This window comes from Martes martes, assembly GCF_963455335.1.
Source record: "Martes martes genome assembly, chromosome: X".
NCBI lineage: Eukaryota > Metazoa > Chordata > Mammalia > Carnivora > Mustelidae > Martes > Martes martes.
Window position 1 is genome coordinate 121,767,990 of NC_137897.1, and position 22,965 is coordinate 121,790,954.

At 38.4% G+C, this 22,965-nt stretch overlaps 1 protein-coding gene across 1 annotated transcript in view; it reads right to left on the reverse strand.

Annotated features, from left to right (window-relative positions):
• Positions 1 to 22,965, reverse strand: part of TMLHE (trimethyllysine hydroxylase, epsilon) — an 87,114-nt gene that overhangs the window by 58,263 nt on the left and 5,886 nt on the right. The window contains exons 2-3 of the mRNA XM_080831256.1: positions 10,181 to 10,362; positions 261 to 437 (exon numbers count right to left, since the gene is read on the reverse strand). Of these exons, the coding sequence (XP_080687382.1) occupies positions 261 to 437; positions 10,181 to 10,361 (358 nt within the window). The 5' untranslated portion in view covers position 10,362. The remainder of the gene's footprint in view (positions 1 to 260; positions 438 to 10,180; positions 10,363 to 22,965) is intronic.

Sequence of the window (22,965 nt, forward strand, 5' to 3'; positions counted from 1 at the left end):
GGAATACCTAGTTAGTAATATTGTAATAACACTGTATGGTCATAGATGGTGACTACACTTACCATTATGAGCACTGAGTAATGTATAGAATTGTCAAATCAATGTTATACACCTAAAACTAATAAAATATTGTACGTTAATTATACCTCAATAAAGAAAACCAGAATCCCCTATTCTGGAATGGGGCAAACCAGTTTTTGCAAAAATGATTGTTCTTTAGAAGAGTAACCCAACCGAGACCAAGTCCCTTGTCTACTCACAAGTGAAAAAGAGTGTGGTCTCATCCAGACGAATGGTCTTTGGCTTGATGCATAAATCCACACTGGCAGTATCCAGGCTGCGCTGGTGAGTCTTAGAGTTGTAGCAAGATGCTGAGCGGCAGTGATCTCGAAGCCAGACATAATCAAAGCGCATCACGGTGTTAGCATATTGCAGTTCTAGGGAAAAGCATTCTTTCATATTATTTAGGATATTATTTTACATGATTAATTTTATAGAAGTAAATAAATATTTATTTAGGGAAACTTAAAAACAATCACTAATCAGAAAATTTCCTTCAAAAAATACAAATTTGGAGATGTATTTGGAGGTAGAGGGTGCTAAGCTAAGTGAAATAAGTCAGTCAGAGAAAGACAAATACCGTTTGATTTCACTCATATGTAGACTTTAAGAAACAAAACAGATGAACATAGGGGAAAGGGAAAAAAGAGAGGGGGGCAACACATAAAAGACTTAATGATAGAGAACAAACTGAGGGTTGAGGAGGGAGGTGGTTGGGGATGGGATAGATGGGTGATGGGTATTAAGGAGGGATCTTGTGATGAGCACTGGGTGTTCTATGTAAGTGATGAATCATTAAATTCTACTCTTGAAACTAACATTAGACTATGTTAATGAAAATTTAAATAAAAACTTGAAATATTAAAATAAATAAAATATAAAAAATAAAACTATTACACATTGGGGCATCTGGGTGGCTCAGTCAGTTAAGCGTCTGCCTTTGGCTCAGGTCATGATCTCAGGGTCCTGGGATAAGTCCTTGCTCAGCGGGAAACCTGCTTCTCCCTCTGCCTCCCACTCCCCATGCTATGCTCCCTCTTGCTTGCTCTTTCTCTCTGATAAATAAATAAATAAATAATCTTTCAAAAAATTCTAGTCAGTTAACATATAATCTAACATTGGTTTCAGGAGTAGAATTTAGTGCTTCATCACCTGCATAAAACACCCAGTGCTCATCACAAGTGCCCTCCCTAGTACCCATCACTCATTTAGCCCCCCACCCACGTCCCTCCGTCAACCCTCAGTTTGTTCTCTATAGTTAAAAGAGTCTCTTATGCATTGTGCTCCTCTCTTTTTTCCCTTTCCCCTGCGCTCATCTGTTTTGTTTCTTAAATTCCACAGATGAGTGAAATCATATGGTATTTGTCCTTCTCTGACAGACTTCCCTCACTTAGCATAATCCAATCTAGCTCCATCCACATGGTTGCAAACTGCAAGATTTCATTCTTTTCGATGACTGAGTAATATTCCTGTGTGTGTGTGTGTGTGTGTGTGTGTGTGTGTGTGTACCACATCTTCTTTATCCATTCATTTGTTGAAGGGCATCTGGGCTCTTTCTATAGTTTGGCTATTGTGGACATCACTGCTATCAAGACTGGGGTGCACGTGCCCCTTCGGATCACGACATTTGCATCTTTTTTTTTTTTAATGACATTTGTATCTTTAGGGTAAATACCCAGTAGTGTGATTGCTGGGTCATAGGGTAGCTCTATTTCCAACTTTTTGAGGAACCTCCATGCTGTTTTCCAGAGTGGTTGTACCAACTTGCATCCCCACCAACAGTGCAGGAGGGTGCCCCTTTCTCTGCAACCGCACCAACATCTGTCATTTTCCTGACTTGTTAATTTTAGCCATTCTGACTGGTGTGAGGTGGTAGCTCATTGTGGTTTTGATCTGTATTTCCCTGATGCCGAGTGATGTGGAGCACTTTTTCGTGTATCTGGATGTCTTCTTTGGAAAAATGTCTATTCTGCCCCTTTCTTAACTGGATCAATTGGTTTTTGAGTGTTGAGCTGTATTAGTTCTTTATAGATTTTGGATACTAACCAAAATCTATAAGGAGATTTTTAAAATCAGAGCCATGATTCAGATTGTATTTTAGAAAGAGTGTTCTAGATTTTGGACCATCAGCAGGGCAAGACAATGCTACAGTATACTGTTAGGATAGTTGTCTCCTTGCTCCTCTAAAGCTCATGCTGTCCTATAACTCTACCCTTCTTCATTACTCTAAACAAATATCTGGTGTGCCACCCTATTTTTAAAAAAGTAAATAAAGATCAATTTACTGTCATCCCTCCCTGTCAGCATACTTAGCAATGTCAACAACGTTAATCGCAATACCTTTATAATTTTCATTTCAAACATCCTATACTACTCCTTGTTCCCTTTTCAGTTCAATTATTTGTGCACTCCTCACTCCAATAATCCTTCGCCTGCACAAAGAGCTCTAATCCCATCATCTTGTCTCCTTTAATGTCTTCATTTTTCTCATGGGGCCCAGCTTGTATGGCCCATCATTTTAATCCATTCCTTGAAAACACCCTTAACTCCCTTGCTCCTCTCTCTCCCCCTGACATACTTCCCTGAAAAGCTCCACTCCTAATAAACTCAAGTCCCCACTTCATCTGTGCCTGCAGCCAAGCAGCTAAGCAGCAGAATATTGCTAGAGAAAATCTTTTAAACTGCAATGGCCATTCTTATTTTAAAATCGTCACCAAAAGTCTCAAATGAGTACTCACCACTGCCAAACATTCTGCATAATTTCCTGGTAAAATCACTCACTCACTTTCCAAGAAGACTATTTCACACTGTCTCCTATCTCCTCAAACTGTATATGTATGGTTCCTTTTGTCTTCAGCCTTATGGTTTCCAGTAAAAACATTGTTTTCCAATGCTATGTATGCCGGCACCTTTCCCTCCATTCCCTTCAGCTGGATTCATGTATCACAGGCTGCATTCCATCCTCAGATCTGACCTCCTGGTTGATTTTTAAAAATCTGTATATATTTAAATCTATATACTTTCACTTTTTGCTATAAAGTTCTATAGTTTTTTTTCCCAAATGCAGTTATTAGTTACTACATTACCATACAGATTGCATCTACCATCCTTTAAAAAACCCTGTTAGAGACTGCTTCTACCATCCTATAAAAACCCGTGTTATACTACCCCCTCCCAAACCCCTGGCAACCACTGATTTCTTTTCTGTCCCTACAGTTTTGCCTTTAACAGAATGTTATACGAATGAAATCATATAGTATGTAGCTTTTGATGGTTAGGCTTCTTTCATTTAGCAAAATGCATTTAAGATTTGTTGCCATTGTGTGAGTCAACAGTTCATTCCTTCTTATCGATGAATAGTGTTCCATTGTATGGTTATACTAGTTTATTAATTAACCTTTTGAAGGATATCTTGGCAGTTTCCCATTTTTGACAAGTATAAATAAAGTATAAATAAAACAAGTATAAATAAAGCTGTTATTCATGTGTGGGTTTTTGCTGTGGACATAAGTTTATAAATCAGTACTATTTTTGCATTATCACCAGTAACACAAAGGAATTTCTGGTGCTCTGCATCCTTGCAGGAATTCAGTATTGTCAGTTCTGGGGAGGATTTTAGTCATTCTAATAGGTGTGTATGATATCTCATTTTGGCTTTAATTTTGCATTTCCCTAAGGAAAATGATGTTGAGCATCTTTTCATATGCTTATTTGCCATCTAAACATGTCTGTTTAGATCTTTCCACTCTTAAAAACTGGGTAGTTTTCTTATTTTTAGAGAGAGGGAGGGAGGAAGGGAGAGAGAGAACAAGAGACAGAGGGAGAGAAAGAGAGAGGATGGGGGGAGGGGCAGAGGGAGAGGGAAAGAACTCCAAGGAGGCTCCATGCTGAGCATGGAGCCCAACGTGGGGCTCAATCTCATGACCCTGAGATCACAACCAAAGCTGAGATCAAGAGCCAGACTTTCAATCCACTGAGCCACCCAGGCGCCCCTTGTTTTCTTAAGTTTTAAGAGGTCTTTATATATTCTGCATACAAGTCTTTACTCAGATATGTAGTTTGCAAAAATTTTCTCCAAGTCTATGGCTTTTCTTTTCATTCTCTTAACAGTACCTGTCACACAGAAAATGTTTTGAATTTTGATAGTTCAATTTATCCTTTTTTCCTTTATGGATTATGCTTTTGAAGTTGTATCTAATAATTTTTTGCTTAATCAAAGGTAACAAACAGTTTGTCCTGTTTTCTTACACAACTTATGTAGTTTTGCATTTTCATAGGAATATAATCAACTCTGAGTTAATAATTACACATAGTATGAGGTGTCAATGTTTTGTTTTGTTTTGTTTTTGCATATAGATAGCCAATTGTTCTGTATCACTTTTTGAAAACAAAATCTTCAGAAGAATTTACTTTGAATTTTTTTTGAAGATTTATTTATTTGACACAGAAAGAGAGACCGTGAGAGAGGGAACACAAGTAGAGGGAGTGGGAGAGGGAGAAGCAGGCTTCCTGCTGAGCAGGGTTGATCCCAGGTTCCTGGGATCATGACCTGAGTCAAAAGCAGATGCGTTTAACAACTGAGCCACCCAGGAGCCCCTTGACTTGGAATTTTTGCCAAAAGTCAGTTGACTATATTTGTAAAAGTCTATTTTTGGCCTCTCAATTTTGTTCCACTGCTCTATGTGTCTATCCTTTTGCTAGCACCAGACTGTTTTGATTACTGTAACTTTACCGTAAGTCCTAAAATCAGGTAGTTTGAGTCCTCTGACTTTTTTCAGAATTGTATTGGCTAGTCTATACATAGTTTTTCATATAAACTTTATCTTTATTTTATTTTTACTTTTTAAAAAGATTTTACTTATTTATTTAAGAGAGAGAGAGAGCGAGAGCATGCAGGACTGGGGGGTGGTGCAGAGGGAGAAGGAGAAGCAAGCTCCCCGCTGAGCAGGGATCTCAATGTGGGGTTCAATTCCAGGACCGAGACCATGACCTGAGCTGAAGGCAGACACTCAACCAATGCCAACAACTTACATTTTAGAATCAGTTTGTTGATACCTACAAAAAAGCTTCCTGGGATTTTGAGTGGGATTGCATTGAATCTACAGATCATATTGAGAATTCACATTTTAACAATACCGAGTCTTCTAATCCATGATCATGAAATGTCTTTCCAATTATTTAGTTCTTTCATTTCTTCCATCAGTGTTTTGCAGTTTTCTATGTACAGATTCCAAAATATTTAACTACTTAAGCTAAGTACTTATTTTTTGGTGTTATTGCTTTCTTAATTTCAAATTCCAGTTGTTAGTTGTTACTATATAGGAAAGCAAACGACTTTTGTTTATTAACCTTGTAAAATGCAACTTTCATGAGTTTTTGTAGATCTTTAGGGAGATCTATATAGATAATCTTACCATTTATGAAAAAGTTGTATTTCTTCCTTTCTAATTTGCATGTCTTTATTTTTCTTGCTTTACTGCCCTAGTTAGGATTTCCAAAACAATGTCGAACACACGTGGTGAGAAAGGGAGATCCTTGTTTTATTCCTGATCTTAGGAAGAAAGCATTTCGTCTCCCGACATTAAGTATGATGCTTATTGTATAATTTTCAAATATGTCCTTTATTAGGTTAAGAAAGTCCCCTTCTATTCCCAATTTTTTTAGCTTTTGTAATAAATGGGTACTGAATTTTGCTAAATTGTTTTTCTAAACCTAATGAGATGATCATATGGCATTTCTTAGTCTATTCATATGGTGGACCGCACTGATTTTTTTTTTTTTTTTGATGTTTAAAAAGCCTTGTATTCCTGGGATTAACCCTATTGGGTCTGGATGTATTATCCTTTTTAAATATTGTTGGATTCCATTTCTTAATATTCTGGCATGGATTTTTGTGTTTATGTTCATGAAATACTGCTCTATAGTTTTCCTTTCTTTTACTGTTTTTGTCTAAATTTGGCATTAGGTAATGATGATGTCAAAAAATAAGTTGGGAGGGGCGCCTGGGTGGCTTAGTGGGTTAAAGCCTCTACCTTCGGCTCAGGTCATGATCCCAGGGTCCTGGGATCGAGCCCCACATCGGGCTCTCTGCTCCGCGGCGAGCCTGCTTCCTCCTCTCTCTGCCTGCCTCCCTGCCTACTTGTGATCTCTCTCTCTCTGTAAATAAACAAATAAAATCTTTAAAAAAAATAATAAGTTGGAAAGTGTCCCTCATTATTTGATTTTATGGAACAGAATGTATAGAATTGATGATATTTCTTTCTTAAATGTTTGGTAGAATTCATGAGCGAAACCATCTTGGCTAGGTGTTTTTTTTTTTAATTTTTTTTTACTACTATTTCTTTAATAGATTTGGGACTATTCACATTATTTACTTTTTCTTGAGTAAGTTTTGGTAGTTTGTGTCTGTCTTATTCTGCTCAGCCCGCCATTACAAAATGCCATAGACAGGGTGGCTTAAACAATGGAAATCTATTTTCTCACAGTTCTGGGGGCTAGAAGTCCAAGAGCATGGCAGCAACCACTTCAGTTCCTGCTGAGAACTCTTTTCTTGGTTTGTAGAAGGCCACCTTCTCACTATGTCCTCATGAGAGAAAGAGGGCTGGGGGTTGGGAGCTATCACTGGAAATTATCACTACTCTTCCTCTTTTATAAGGACACCAATTCATTTGGGCCAGGGCTCTATCCCTATGACATCATTTAATCACCTCCTTACAGACCCTATCTGCAATACAGTAATATGGGGGGGGGTTAGGGCTTCAGTATGAATTTGGGGGGAACAATTCAGTCTACAGTAGCATATTTGTAGGAATTGGTCCATTTCATCTAAATTATCAAATTTATGGGCATAAAGTTGTTTCTGGTACTCCTCTTATTGTCCTTTTAGTATCTGTAGAATCAGTGGTAAAAATTCTTGACACTGGTAATTTGTCTCTTTTCCCTTCTTTCCTTGGTTAGTCTGGCTGGAGGCTTATCAATTTTATTGATATTTTTAAATAAACAGCTTTGAGTTTATTGATATTCTTGTTTTTTTCTTCCCCATTTTTAATATCATGGATTTCTGCTCTAATATTTACTATTTCCTTCTTTTCGCTTGCTCTTCTTTATCTAATTTCCCAATGGAGAAGTATAGGTTATTGATTTTAGACCTTTATTCTTTTCTAATAAATGCATTTATTGCTACATATTTCCCTCCATCTGCTGCTTTAGCTGCTTACCATAAATTTTGATAAGCCGTATATTCATTTTCATTTAGTTCAAAATATTTTTAACTTTGAGACTTTATACCTATACATTTTTTGGAAGTATATAGTTTAATCTCCAAATATTGGAGACTTTTGTAACTATTTTTCTATTATTGATTTCTAGTTGATTCCCTTGTGGTCAGAGTACATATTCTATGTTTTAGATTCTTTTAAGTTTGTTGAGCCTTTTTTAATGGCCCCAAATGTGGTCTATCTTGGTGGATATTTCATTTATATTTCAGAACAATGTGTACTTTAGTTCTGCTGGATGGATTGTTCTATAAATGTCAATTAGGTCAAGTTGGTTGATAGTGCTGTTCAGGTTATTTATGTCCTTACTGATTTTCTGCCTTCTTAATTTATCAATGACTGAGAGAGAGGTTTTAAAGTCTCCAAGGACAATTGTGGATTTTTTATTTCCACTTTCATCTCTATCAGTTTGTGCTTTATGTAATATGATGGTCTGTTCTTAGGTGCTATATTTTTAGGATTGTTACATGTTCCATTAAATAACTGACCCCTTTATCACTCGGTTCATATGCCTCTTTATCCCTAATAATCTTCCTTGTTCTGAAGACTGCTTTGTCTGAAATATAGCTACGCCTGGTTTGATTATTTGCATGGTGTTTCTATCTCTATCCCTTGGTATTGCCCCACAGTTTCTGAATACTGCATATATTTTTGTTTTCTGTTTATCTCTCTCTCTTGCATTTCAGTTTGGGTAATTCCTATTGACCTATCCTTTACATTTACTTATTCTATCCTTGAATGTGTCAAGTCTACTGCTAAGCCCATCAAAGTCATTCTTTAAATTTGTTGCTGTGATTTTGATTTTAAAAAATTCTTAGTGTTTTATCACTCTGCTGACATTATCCATCTGGTCTTTCATTTTGTCTACCTTCTCCATTAGAGTCCTTAACATATTAATCACAGCAATTTTAATTTTCTGACCAATATTTTCCACAACTGTGTCACATGTGAGTCTAGTTCTGATGGTGCTTTGTCTCTTCAAATTGTTATTTGTTGCTTTTTAGCATGCTTTGTAATTTTGCTGTTGTTAAAAGTCACCCATGTTGTATAAAGCAGTAGACACTGAGGTAAACAGGACTTTAGGGTGAGTATTTATACCAATCTGGCCAAGAGAAGGGTTACGTCTAATGTTTCTTGTCTCTATGGATACCAAAGGCATCAATTCCTCTAGTGACCTTGTTTTTGTCTCCCCTCTTGGCCTTGGCTCTTCTCTTCGTGCTGCACCTCAGAAACAGTCTGTCTCTTGCAGCTCTCCCAGTTGCAATGTGCTGATACTTTAACTGGAGGTGTATTAGCTGGTTAGGGCATTATCTAATATTTGGATTAAATCTCAGTCTTTGGAGTGAACAGTGGGACTATGTCTGTCTTTGGATTGTAACCTTCACAATTGTTTTTGTCCCTTTCCAGGGTTATGGGTTGAACTGTATTCCCCCAAAAGATGTTGAAGTCCTGATCTCTAGTATCTGTGAATGAGACTTTATTTGGAAAGAGGGTCTTTGAAGATAATCAAGATCAGATGAAGTCCTACTGGCCTAGAGTGGGCCCTAAACCTGACAACTGGTGTCCTTACAAAGAAAGATATGTGAGAAGACACAGGGAAGAAGCCATGTGACAACGAGCAGAGAGTGGATGATGTTGCCACAAGTCAAGGATTGTTAGCAACTGTCAGAATCTAGAAGGGGACAAAAAGAGCCTTTGGAGGGAGTATATCCCTGGCAATGCCTTTATTTCAGACTTCTAGTTTCCAGAACTGTGAAAAAAATAAATTTCTGTTGTTTTAAGCCAACTAGTTTATGGTAATTGGTTATAGCAGTTTTAGGAAACTTATACACAGGCATAAAGCTTTTTTCTGCCCCTTCTGCTACCTAATACTTTACCTGGCTGTATCATTCACAGTCTATGCCTTTGCAACCCACCTCCCTATGTAATGAGGCTTTCTTTTATTTCTTTTTTTCCCCTTATATGAGATAGAGAGACAGAGAGGAACTGGAGTAGAGCAATGCTCCCTTCCCCTTGCTGAGATGAGATTATACTGTCGCCTTAATATTATTTTTGTCTTTCTTGCAACCCGTAGGATAATCTTGGAGATAAACAGCTAGAGGTCCTCCAGATTTCAGAGAAAGTATGTTCAGTCCACATAATCAGTAACTGATATTGCACAACAATATAAATATAATTACCACCTGAACGGTACACTTAGGAAATAGGTAAGATGGGGCGCCTGGGTGGCTCAGTCGGTTAAGCGGCCGACTCTTGCTTTTAGCGCAGGTCATGAACTCAGGCTCTGTGCCCAGCAGGGAATCTGCTTGAGGATTCTCTCTCCAGCTCCCCCCCTCCCCTTACTCTCTCTCTTTCAACTAAATAAATCTTTTAAAGGGTAAATGGGTAAGATGTTAAATTTCATTTATGTGGCATATACATAATGGACTATTAATCGGCCATGAAAAAGAATGAAATCTTGCTATTTGCAATGACATGGATGGAGCTATAGCGTATTATGCTAAGCGAAGTAAGTCAGAGAAAGACAAATACCTTATGATTTCAGTCATATGTGGAATTTAAGAAACAAAACAAATGAGCAAATGGGGAAAAAAACAGAGAGGCAAACCAAGAAATAGACTCTTAACTATAGAGAAGACACTGATAGTCACCAGAGGGGAGGTGCTGGGGGGATGCGGGAAATAGGGGATGGGGATTAAACAGTGCACTTGTGATGAGCACCAGGTGTTGCATGGAAGTGCTGAATCACTATACTGTGCACCAGAATCTAATACTACACTATCTGTTAACTAACTGAAATTAAAACAAAGTTAAAAAAATAAAGTATCTATCTCCACATATCTTACCAAAATGATCTTCATGTTGCTGCCAAGCACAATTCAGAGACTCAGAGGCTGTATGGTGCCAATGGATGGCTAATGGAAATAAGCTTTTGAAGTTGGGCTGTTGGAAGGCCCAGCATGTGACTCCTCTCCTCAGCAGGTTCTGGAGACTGCTTTGTAGGTGGGACAACCTGTGGCACCACATCCTAGAAAATTTGACAATAAGGAGAGAGAGTTAGTAACATTAAAGAACTTTTATGAGGTTGCAGGAATAACACTACAGATGTAACTATATAAAAGAATATAATTAATTACCTCAACCACAGAGAATTAAACAAAAGAAAAATTCTGAAACGTTGAGCATAAGTGGTCTATAACCATTACTTCCATTTTCTCACCAGCTACTTCTATTTATGCCTTATAATCTTGCTTCTATCATACTATTTAATTGAAGTGGTTCTTTCAAAATTCACTAATTTTAACCTTCCAACCACATAGAAGAATTGCTTTTCAGAATTTATCCTCCTGGGCCTCTCTACTTGTGACACCCTCACATGACTTCTTGAAACTTTTTTCCACTGATGAAGTATGACTGTGAACAAGTTACTTAAACTCTCAGTGACTCTGGTTTCCTGTTTTGTAAATGAGAATAATAATAATACTTATTTCATGGGTTTAGTATGAAGACTAAAGTACTTAAACTGTGTCTGCCCTATAGTAAGTCCTATATATGTCAGCTACTATCATTCTAATTATTATAATACTTAATGCTAGGGATAAAATATATCTGTTGGTAAAAGTACCTTGATAAACCTGCTTAGAGTTGGTGACTCCCTCAGTGTTATGGCTTCAGGAAAATTAACTTAAAAACTTCATTTGCATAATACCTTTAAAATAATTAATTTGTCCTGTGGGAAAAGACGGAGAAAGGCATGCAACTGTATAGAAGCTATATGATGCTTGATGTGAATAACCCTGTAAGGTCACTAAACCCATAAAAGGCTTATTTTCAGTGCGTGTGTGTGTGTGTGTGTGTGTGTGTGTGTGTGTACGCTGATGAAAGGACTGAATTTCATGTTGATGTGGGATGATACCAATTATATATACAAAGGCCATAGCTAGAGATGTAACAGAGTATGCTGATGACCTGGGGAGGGTTCCAAATAACAGAGCTAAAGTCAAATTTATTGAAATTTTATGGGTACAAGCAAGGAGCAGAGCATAAGCAGGCTGTGCTGTTATCTGGGTTACATATATGTATTCTATTGCGTCCTGTTTCCAAACTTCCTACGTATAGTTATCATCTAAGACAGAGGCTGGAAAATTATGGCCCATGCCTCTTTTTATATAGTCCACAAGCTAAGAACAGATATTTTTAAAGGGTTGTAAATAAAACCAAAAAGGAATATGAAGCCAAGACCATATGTGGCCTGCAAAGTCTACAATATTTGCAATTTGGTCCTTCAAAGTATAATCTTTCCAACCCCTGGTCTAAAGCTCAATTCTTAATCAAATACTCTTCTCACTCTTCTCCCTTACGTTGGATTACTCCCCCCAAAAACCACTCTGAAGCAAGTATATTTATTCATTCCTTCATTATTTCACCCAACAAATATTACTGAGCATGCGTATAACAGGTACTTTCTTAAGTACCAGGAAAATAAACATAAATAATTCTGCAATCCCAGCCACCATTTAAGAAGCTACCACTACTTATGATATTTTCAAACACAGAGTGCAAAGGAGAAAGCAGTTAACTATGCCTGGTAAAACTGGGCAGACTCCCACATAATGTTTGTTATCTGTAGAAGTGTTTCATTGTTTTGTATTCATTTACAAAATAATATTTGTTCATGTATATAAAGAAAAAAAGGAAAGAAAAATCAAATCAACACAGAAATATGTAACATGAAAAGTGAAAGCCTCCTTTCCTCAATATTTGTCATTCTCATTCAACTTCCAGATCGCACACAGTTGAAATCTCCAACCTTCCATATGCACATACAAAAATACATTTTTGGGGGCACCTGGGTGGCTCAGTGGGTTAAGCCTCTGCTTTCGGCTTAGGTCACAATCCTGGGGTCCTGGGATTGAGCCCCACATTGGGCTCTCTGCTCAGCGCAGAGCCTGCTTCCCTCTCTCTCTGCCTGCCTCTCTGCCTACTTGTGATCTCCCTCTCTGTCAAATAAATAAATAAAATCTTTTAAAAAAATACATTTTTCCATTTAGTAGATTTCAGATCACGTGGGTATACATATTTAAGAGCGTTACTGATGGGTCACATGCTAAATCTATATGTAACATTATAAGAAAGTCTGAAACTGTCATCCACAGCAGCCGGATGATCCTGTATTCCATCAGCAATGAACCAGAAGTCCTGTTCTGTGCATCCTTGCTCTGCGTTGGTATAGTCAGTTTTTAAAATTTAGGCATTCTAATAGTTGTGCATGATACTTCAGTATTTTAATTTGCATTTCCCTAGTTATATATTATGTTGTACATCTTTTCATAGTCTTAATTACCATCTGTATCTTTTCTTTGGCCAAGTATCTGTTCAGCTCTTTTGCCCACTAAACATTTCTTTAATTAAGATTTTATTTCTTCAGAGAAGTCTTTTTCACAGCAAAATTGAGGGTGAGATAAGAGATTTCTCATATAATCCCTTTCTCCCAACCCTAACCCTAACAGCATGCCTCACCACATTTGTTACATTTGTCACAACTGATGAACCTGTGCTGACACATGTTTGTCACCCAACGACCGCAGTTTACATTACGGTTCACTCTACATTCTATGGCTTTGGACAGACAGCCATCGTCACAGGTTCACACAGCCTATTCTCACTTTTTGACTGCCATAAAAATTCTTCCGGCCATGAATTTTGATACGAAATATTGCCATTCTTCAGTCAGTTTAAAATATTTTCTAATTTACATCGTGATTTTTACAGTGTGACCTGCAGGTCATTTAAAAGTGTACTACACATTTTAGGGAGATTTTCTAGCTTCCTCATTACTATTTTCTAATTTCATTTCACTGTGGCCAAAGAAAAACAAAAAACCAGTGTAGCTTTTGTTTGAGGTTTCTGGGACTTGCTTTATGGCCCAGGATACCATCTAGTTTTCTGTGTCCACAAAATGGGTATGACACAACACACCTCTGTCTAGTAAAGACTCCTACACTTTAGCCTGAGATTTCCACAGTGGTTCGATATTTGAATTTAGGCATATCCCGCGCTGCAAACGGTGACCACGGGGGTGGGCGGGTAGGAGAGCTAGGCCTGCTGAGGCCAGTTCTCCCGTGCCCTGTCGCCCTCTGGTTAATGGCCCACTAGGGTCCGCGGTATCAGTCCCGTACACAGCTCCCGGCTGCCCCTCACGTGACCACGCTCTGGAGCTGTTTTTCCCTCCGCATACTTTACATTCCACGATAATACAGCCGAGAGCCCAGTGGACCGGACCTTCGCCCTGGCGCCTGCCCTTCTTGCTAGTGCTACGGGGTGCAGCCCCTTCGGGCCTCCCTTTGTTCCAAATTACTGGACTCAGCAACCATTTCATCTCTTGACAAGCGCGCTACACAGCGCCAGGTGGCACAGGAAAGACCCCGGAAAGGGGAATGGGGTAGCGGTACCCCTTTTCCCAGTCGTTACTGTATCTACTTCTGTTGATTTTTGGATACCGTTCACATACTACACTTCTTACACCCTTTTACTTTCAATCTTGCTATATTTTTACATGTAACTCCCTTTTTTTTATAAGTAACACGGTTATATTTTCTTTTTATAAACAGTTTAATAATTGTTGTCATTTCATTAATCAGTTCATTTACTTTGAACAGAATCATTATTTTTTTAAGTTTTTAATTATTTATTTGAGAGAGAAAAACAGACACAGCAACAGACAGCACGAGCCAGGAGAGGGAGAAGAGGGTCCCATGAGCAGGGAGCCTAAAGAGGGACTTGATCCCAAAACCCCGGGAACATGGCATGAGCTGAAGGCAGATGCTTCAACAACGTAGCCACACAGTCACCTCTAGGTGCTAAAATTCTAAAGAAAAATGAGGAAATGACGATGATAACAGCTAAGTCAGGAGTCACAGCTGACGGCTGAGAAAGGACACCTGGCGATGTGGATTCAGAATGGCCCCTTAAACTGTATAACATACTTCATGCACTTTGTTTCAAACAGCTTTTTTAAAAAAGGACTTTATTAATTTATTTGACAGAGAGAGCAGCTGCCACAGGGAGAAGCACACTCCCCGCTGAGCAGGGAGCCCAATGCCAGGATGGATCCCAGGACCCAAGACTTAACTAACCAAACACGGGTGCTTCACGGACTGAGCCACCCAGGAAGCCCTTAACATAATTATTGATATATTTGAGTTTAACTCTCCTATATCAATGTTTTCTTTCCGTTTATCTTGCCGGTTTTGTCACCTTTCCTATCTTGCTTTGTTCTGCACTGATTAGGTAATTTGTATTACCATTTCCTCCTTTGTTTATTTGTTAATTATACATTCTTTTACTGGCTTTTAAAAAGGACTTATTCTACAGCTTACAACATGCATCTTTGATTTATTAAATTATAATGAAAATTAGAAAATTTATATTGGCTCCATTTCTGCTCTTTCCACAACTATAGTCTGTTGTGTATTTTAATTAACATACACATATCCCACACAACATGACATTATTATCTTTGTTTTATATAATCAATGGACATTCAGATCTACCCACATATTTAACCTTACCATTGTACTACTTTCCATCATATAGCTCCAAGCTTTTATTTGGGATCATTTTGCTTCTGCTTGAAGATCATTAATATGTCCTTTGGAGTTTAGCGGCAGATTCCCTAAGTTTTGGACCATGTAAAAACACCACATTACCTTTTTTCCCCCACTGTTCCAAAATCCATTGTTTATGCACCACACCCAGTGCTCCATGCAATCCGTGCCCTCCTTAATACCCACCACCAGGCTCCCCCAACCTCCCACCTCTCTTCCAAAACCCTCAGTTTGTTTCTCAGAGTCCACAGTCTCTCTCACACAGACTGTGTTTGTTTTTCAAAGATATTTTCACTGGATATAGAAATTTGGATTGGCAGTTACCCCGTCCAGCATTTTGAAAATATCATTCTAGTATCTTCATCTTGTTTTTGTTGGGAAGTCAATGCCAATCTAATTGCTGCTCCTTGTAAAGTAATACATCTTTTTTCTCCAACTGCTTTTCTGTTTTCTTCTTTTTATTTTTTAGCAGTTTTTACAAAATACAGCTAGATTAGGTATTCTTTGTATTATTCTTCTTTGAATTACAGGACGTTTTGAATCTATGACTTGATGATTATGATAAGCATAATTCTAAAATGACATCTGGTGACCCTTGCCAAATTATAATCCCTTCCCCTAGAGTATGAATATGATGAGATTTCACTTGAGTGATTAGGCAATGTATAAACACAGAGGACTTTAAGAAAGATCCTTAGCTAGGCTGACCTACACCAGCAATCCCTTGAAATGAACAGGCCCTTTCTGGTAAAAGAGATTTGAAGCCAGAGAGGGATGTGCTGTGAAGGAGATTCTCAATTGGCTTTGAAAGTGGAGGGGACTATAAGACAAGTAATGCATGTAGTCTCAAGGAGATGAGAGTGACGGCCAGATGATGTGTGAGAGGGAAACAGCAGCCTCAGTTCCACAGCCATGTGGAACTGGATTCGGCCAACAATCTGAATGAAGCTAAATGTGTGGATTCTTAGCCAGACCCTCCAGAAAAGAAGGCAAGAAATGGGGAGAAGACAGGAACACACACTTATCCAAACGAGACACACAAATGGCCAACAGACACTTGAAAAAAGACTCCACATCACTCGGCATCAGGGAAATACACATCAAAACCACAATGAGATCCCACCTCACACCAGTCAGAATGGCTAAAATTAACAGTCAGGAAATGACAGATGTTGGCGAGGATGTGGAGAAAGGAGAACCCTCCTACACGGTTGGTGGGAATGCAAGCTGGTGCAACCACTCTGGAAAACAGCATGGAGGTTCCTCAAAAAGTTGAAAATAGAGCTACCCTATGACCCAGCAATCACACTACTGGGTACTTAATCCAAAGTTACAAATGTAGTGATGTAAAGGGGCACGTGCACCCGAATGTTTATAGCAGCAATGTCCACAACAGCCAAACTACGGAAAGATCCTAGATGTCCATTAACAGATGAATGATAAAGAAGATGTGGTTCATGCAGCCATCAAAAACCCCAAACTCGGGGCGCCTGAGTGGCTCAGCGGGTTAAGCCTCTGCCTTTGGCTCAAGTCATGACCCCAGGGTCCTGGGATCGAGCCCCACATCGGGCTCTTTGCTCAGTGGGAAGCCTACTTCCCCCTCTCTCTCTGCCCGCCTCTCTGCCTACTTGTGCACTCTCTCTGTCAAATCAATAAATAAAATCTTTAAAAAAAAAAAAAAAGAGCCACAAAAAACCCCAAACTCTTGCCATTTGCAATGACATGGATGGGACTAGAGGGTATTATGCTTCGTGAAATAAGTCAATCAGAAAAAGGCAGTTATCATATGATCTCCCTGATATGAAGAATTTGAGAGGCAATGTGGGTGGTTTGGGGGGTACGGAAGGAAAAAATGAAACAAGATGGGATCGGGAGGGAGACAAACCATAAGAGACTCTTAATCTCAGGAAACAAACTGAGGGTTGCTGGGGGGTGAGGGGGAGGGATAGGATGGTTGGGTTATGGACATTGGGGAGGACATGTGCTAAGGTGAGTGCTGTGGAGTGTGTAAGACTGATGATTGACAGACCTGCACCCCTGGGGCAAATAATACATTATATGTTAATAAAAAAAAAGGTTTGTTAAAGTCTTGATGAAATTTCATTCATTCATTTAATGTACATTATGTTTGCCATATTTCCATAAATTACCTCTAATAATATTTTTAAAAATAAAATTACATTTTTGTGGAATGTCTTTGCTGATAACACTTTGTAATTTTCTAAGTACACACTTTCTTGAAATCTGTTCTAGGATCTAGCCCCAGAGATATTTAGTTTACGGATTAGCAGACTGAAAATTCTCCCTTAGAAGTTTTACATAAATCCAGTCATAAAGCACTTCTCTTATCCTCCTTAATTCCTTTGATCATTGAAGTGTAGTCTAATGATATCATCTGAGTTATAGCTTACCCACGCAAGGACACATATACTTTTTCTTTCTGAGAACACAAGCAGAATGTTGTTCTTGTTGTCTTTGCAAATATGTGTTTCTATAAGCCTGAGGTAATTTTGGGCCTTATGCTTCCAAATACTAATCCTTTAGGCACATGTCACCTGTTATATTCCTCCTTCTTTTCCATCTTTTGTATTAGTATTCTTTTAAAATAGGAACTATGAGCTCATTGTAAAACTTCCTATGTAGTCCCATGGTTTCCCTCATTTCTCCCTTAATAAAATAATTTGCTGTTTCATGGTCAAAATTATGTTTTTGAGAGCTTCCCAACCTTTAGAGTCTAAAATCATCTTAATGTAAATTAAGGTCCAACAAGTATCAATCACAATAACAGTAACTTTTGGAGAATAGCCATAGCTAGAAATTCTAGTCAGAGTAGGCAATTACATAATAGGTCAATTTGAATCTTTTCATGGTTATTACTAAGGAAGAAGCATTACCTCCTGAAAGGCTTAAAGCCAAGAATCCATTTAGCTCCCGTCAATTTTTCCTTCCAAATGTGTCTCAGATTTGTCCTTCTTTTTCCATTCCTATAGATGCCTTCATCACCTCATACCTGGACTACTGCCATAGACTAGATGGTTTCCTTGCCTCTGGTCCATCCATATTCCAATCTATTTTCCATACTATTGCCAGATTAATCTTCTTAAAACACTTTCATCATGTCACTCTCTGGCCTGAGACCTAGCACGAATGTCACCTTTTTTGGTAAAATCTTCCTAAATGTCCTCAGAAGAGTTAATAGCTGCCTAGTCAATGTTTTCACCATTCTTTGTGCATACCCTTATTAGTGCATTTACAGCATGTGTAATAATCACCTGTTTAGTTATTTTTTCCTCCCCATTTGCTGAGAGCTCCTTGAGGGCAGGCAAAAGGACTGAGTCATCTCTTTACAAAGGCTTTGCATGACTGGCTCCATCTCGCCATCCCGCGACCTCAGGATCTTTACATGTATTGTTTCCTCTGCCTACCATGTTTTCCCTCTTATTCTTTCTACTCATTGTTCAGGTCTAAGATTAAAAAATCAAACCACTGTAGAAAACTTCCCTGACACTCTTAACTAATTAGTTAATCAACTCATTTAAAAAATCTTTATTGGGTGCCAACTTTCTGCCAGGCAGTATTTTAGGTACTCAGGATATATAAGTGAACAAAAAAGACAAAAAAATCCTGCTTTCATGGAGTGTATCTTCTAGTGACAGGAGACATATGATTAAAGAGAAAAATAATTCATAAGTAAATTACATAATATATTATAAGATGATAAGAGCTATTTAAAAAAATCCAGCAGGAAAAAGAGGTATGCTGGAGGTAGTAGGAGTTTTAAATATGCTGGTAAGGGTAAATCTCTTTGAGAAAGATGACTTTTGACCAATGAGGGACTTAGTCATGAAGATACCTGGTGTAAAGTAGGCCAGTGCAAAGGTTCTAAGCTGGGACTGTATCAGATATAATTTTATCCTCCTTTTAAAGGTAACTTGCTATTGCTGTCCTTCATGAGCCATAATGAAATTTCCTAGTATTCTCTTTTTGCCTCTCCTTCTTTCTGACCCAGCCTCTAATTTAAACCTGTATTTTCTTTTTTTAAAAAAAAATTATTTATTTATTTGAGAAAGAGAGCAAGCGAGCACATGAGTCGGGGGGAGGGGCATAGAGAGAGGGAAAAGCACTACCCACTGAGCCAGGGAGCCCAATGCATGACTTGATCCCAGGACCCTGGGATCATAATCTGAGCTGAAGGCTGACACAACCAACTGAGCCACCCAGGCGCCCTAAACTTCTATCTTCTTACTCCTAGTTAATATCTATGATGTTATCTTCCTTCTACACCCACTTTTGTTGCTTGTGTAATATCTACATTTCAGAGTATAAAATATTTGCCTCTCTTCTGTTATTTCATCACCATCATTTCTTCTTTTTTTTTTTAAAGATTTTATTTATTTATTTGACAGACAGAGATTGCAAGTAGGCAGAGAGGCAGGCAGAGAGAGAGAGAGAGGAGGAAGCAGGCTCCCTGCTGAGCAGAGAGCCCGATGCGGGACTCGATCCCAGGACCCTGGGATCATGACCTGAGCCGAAGGCAGAGGCTTTAACCCACTGAGCCACCCAGGCGCCCCACCATCATTTATTCTTAGCTTTACAGGTAAACACAGCTACAGATCACCATCAAATGTACGCCAAATGTCTCCTATGATTTGTTGGTTATCTGAAGCTTTTTTATTTTCATTAAATTCTTTAGTGAGGCATCATGGGAATAATATTTCCTGAGTCTTACATATTCACTAAGGCTTGAATTTATGCATCTTCCTGTTGTTGAGCCCATCTCATTTATAACAAGTAGTTTTCTGCCAGCATTACCTTGATCCCCAAACCAGGCAAAAACCCCACCAAAAAGGAGAATTTCAGACCAATATCCCTGATGAATATAGATGCTAAGATTCTCAACAAGATCCTCGTTAATAGGATCCAACAGTACATTAAAAAGATTATCCACCATGACCAGGTGGGATTTACCCCTGGGTTGCAAGAGTGGTTCAACATTGGCAAATCAATCAATGTGACAGAACAAATCAATAAGAGAAGAGAGAAGAACCACATGGTCCTCTCAATTGATGCAGAAAACGCATTTGACAAGATCCAGCATCCGTTCCTGATTAAAACGATTCAAAGTATAGGGACAGAGGGTACATTCCTCAACTTCATAAAATCTATCTATGAAAAATCCACAGCAAATATCATCCTCGATGGGGAAAAGCTGACAGCCTTCCCTTTGAGATCAGGAACACGACAAGGATGCCCACTCTCACCACTCTTGTTCAACATAGTACTAGAATTCCTAGCAACAGCAATCAGACAACAAAAGGAAATAAAAGGTATTCAAATTCTCAACGAAGTCAAATTCTCTCTCTTCACAGATGACATGATACTTTATATGGAAAACCCAAGACTCCACCCCCAAACTACTAGAACTCATACAGCAATTCAGTAACGTGGCAGGATACAAAGTCAATGTACAGAAATCAGTGGCTTTCTTATACACTAACAATGGAAATACAGAAAGGGAAATTAGAGAATCGATTCCATTTACTATAGCACCAAGAACCATAAGATACCTGGGAATAAACCCAACCAAAGAGGTAAAGGATCTGTACTCAAGGAACTACAGAATACTCATGAAAGAAACTGAAGAAGACACAAAAAGATGGAAAAGCATTCCATGCTCATGGATCGGAAGAATAAACATTGTTAAAATGTCTGTACTACCCAGAGCAATCTGTACTTTCAATGCCATCCTGATCAAAATTCCACTGGCATTTTTCAAAGAGCTGGAGCAAACAATCCTAAAATTTGTATGGAACCAGAAGAGACCCCAAATTGTTAAGGAAATGTTGAAAAAGAAAAACAAAACCGGGGGCATCACGTTGCCTGATTTCAAGCTTTACTACAAAGCTCTGATCACCAAGACAGCATGGTACCGGCACAAAACAGACACACAGACCAGTGGAACAGTATAGAGAGTCCAGATATGGACCCTCAACTCTGTGGTCAACTAATCTTTGTCAAAACGGGAAAGAACAACCACTTGAAAAAAGACAGTCTCTTCAACAAATGGTGTTGAGAAAACTGGACAGCCACATGCAGAAGAATGAAACTGGACCATTTCCTTACACCAAACACAAAAAGAGACTCCAAATGGATGAAAGATCTCAACGTGAGACAGGAATCCATCAAAATCCTTGAGGAGAACACAGGCAGCAACCTCTTCGACCTCAGCCGCAGCAACTTCTTTCTAGGAACATCACCAAAGGCAAGGGAAGCAAGGGCAAAAATGAACTATTGCAGATTGCATGGAGCGCTGGGTGTGGTGAAAAAAACAATGAATACTGTTATGCTGAAAATAAATTACAAAAATGAACTATTGGGACTTCATCAAGATCAAAAAAGTTTTTGCACAGCAAAGGAAACGGTCAACAAAACCAAAAGACAACTGACAGAATGGGAGAAGATATTCCCAAATGACATATCAGATAAAGGGCTAGTATCCAAAATCTATAAAGAACTTATCAAATTCAACACACCCCCCAAAAAATCCAGTCAAAAAATGGGCAGAAGACATGAACAGACATTTCTCCAAAGACATCCAAATGGCCAACAGACACAGGAAGAAGTGCTCAACATTTCAGGGCATCAGGGAAATACAAATCAAAACCACAATGAGATACCACCTCTCACCAGTCAGAATGGCTAAAATTAACAAGTCAGGAAAGAACAAATGTTGGAGAGGATGTGGAGAAAGGGGACCCTCTTACACTGTTGGTGGGAATGCAAGCTGGTGCAGCCACTCTGGAAAACAGTATGGAGGTTCCTGAAAAAGTTGAAGATAGAGCTACCCTATGACCCAGCAATTACACTACTGGGTATTTACCCAAAGGATACAAACAGATACATGCACCCCAATGTTTATAGCAGCATTATACACAACAGCCAAACCATGGAAAAAGTCCAGATGTCTCTCGAATGCTGAAGGGATAAAGAAGTGAGATATATAGATAGATATCTATCCATCTATATATATATATAATGGAATATTAGCCATCAAAAAATTGAAATCTTGCCATTTGCAACGACGTGGATGGAAGTAGCGAGTATTATGCTAAGTGAAATAAGTCAGTCGGAAAAAGACAAATGCCATATGATTTCACACATTTGTGGAGTTTAAGAAACAAAACAGATGAACACAGGCAAAGGGAAGGAAAAATAAAACAAGATGAAAATTGACAGGGAGGCTAACCGTAAGAGACGCTGAACTCGAGGAAGCAAACTGAGGGTTGCTGGAAGGGAGGTTGGAGGGGGAGGGATAATTGGGTGATGGGCATTAAGGAGGGCACTTGATGTAATGGGCACTGGTTGTATTATGCAATGGATGAATCGCTAAATTCTACCTGTGAAACTACAAAAAAAATAAGAAGAAATTTTAAAAAGTGTAGGAGAATCAAAGATTGTCTCAGACAAACAAAAACTGAGGGAATTCAATCACCAGCAGTTTATGTCCTGCAATAAATATTAAATGAAGTTTTTCAGGGAGAGGAAAGTGATATATATCAGAAACTTGTGTCTCCATTCAGAGGCAAAGGGCATCAGGAAAGGAATAAATAAACGTAAAAATATTTTAGGTGTTTTTATTCCTAATTGTTCTAAAAAATAATAGTTTTAAGTAATAAAAGCAACAACGTGATGGGTAATTACAGCATATAAAAATTTAATGCTTAGAAGAAAAATCATGGCTTTCTTATACACTAACAATGAAAATACAGAAAGGAAAATTAGAGGAAAGAATTAGGAGTATTCTGTTATAAGGTTTATGCACGACATGTGAAGCAGAATAGTCTTATTTGGAAGTGGACTCAGATTAGTAAAAAATATGTGTATCATAAACTCTGGGCAAGCACTAAAGAAAACTTGAAAAAGTGTAATTGAAATTTTGAGAAAGGAGATAAAAATGGAATCACATAAAATGTACAAGTAAAACAAGAGAAGGCGGAAAAGGGGCACCTGGGTGGCTCAGTGGG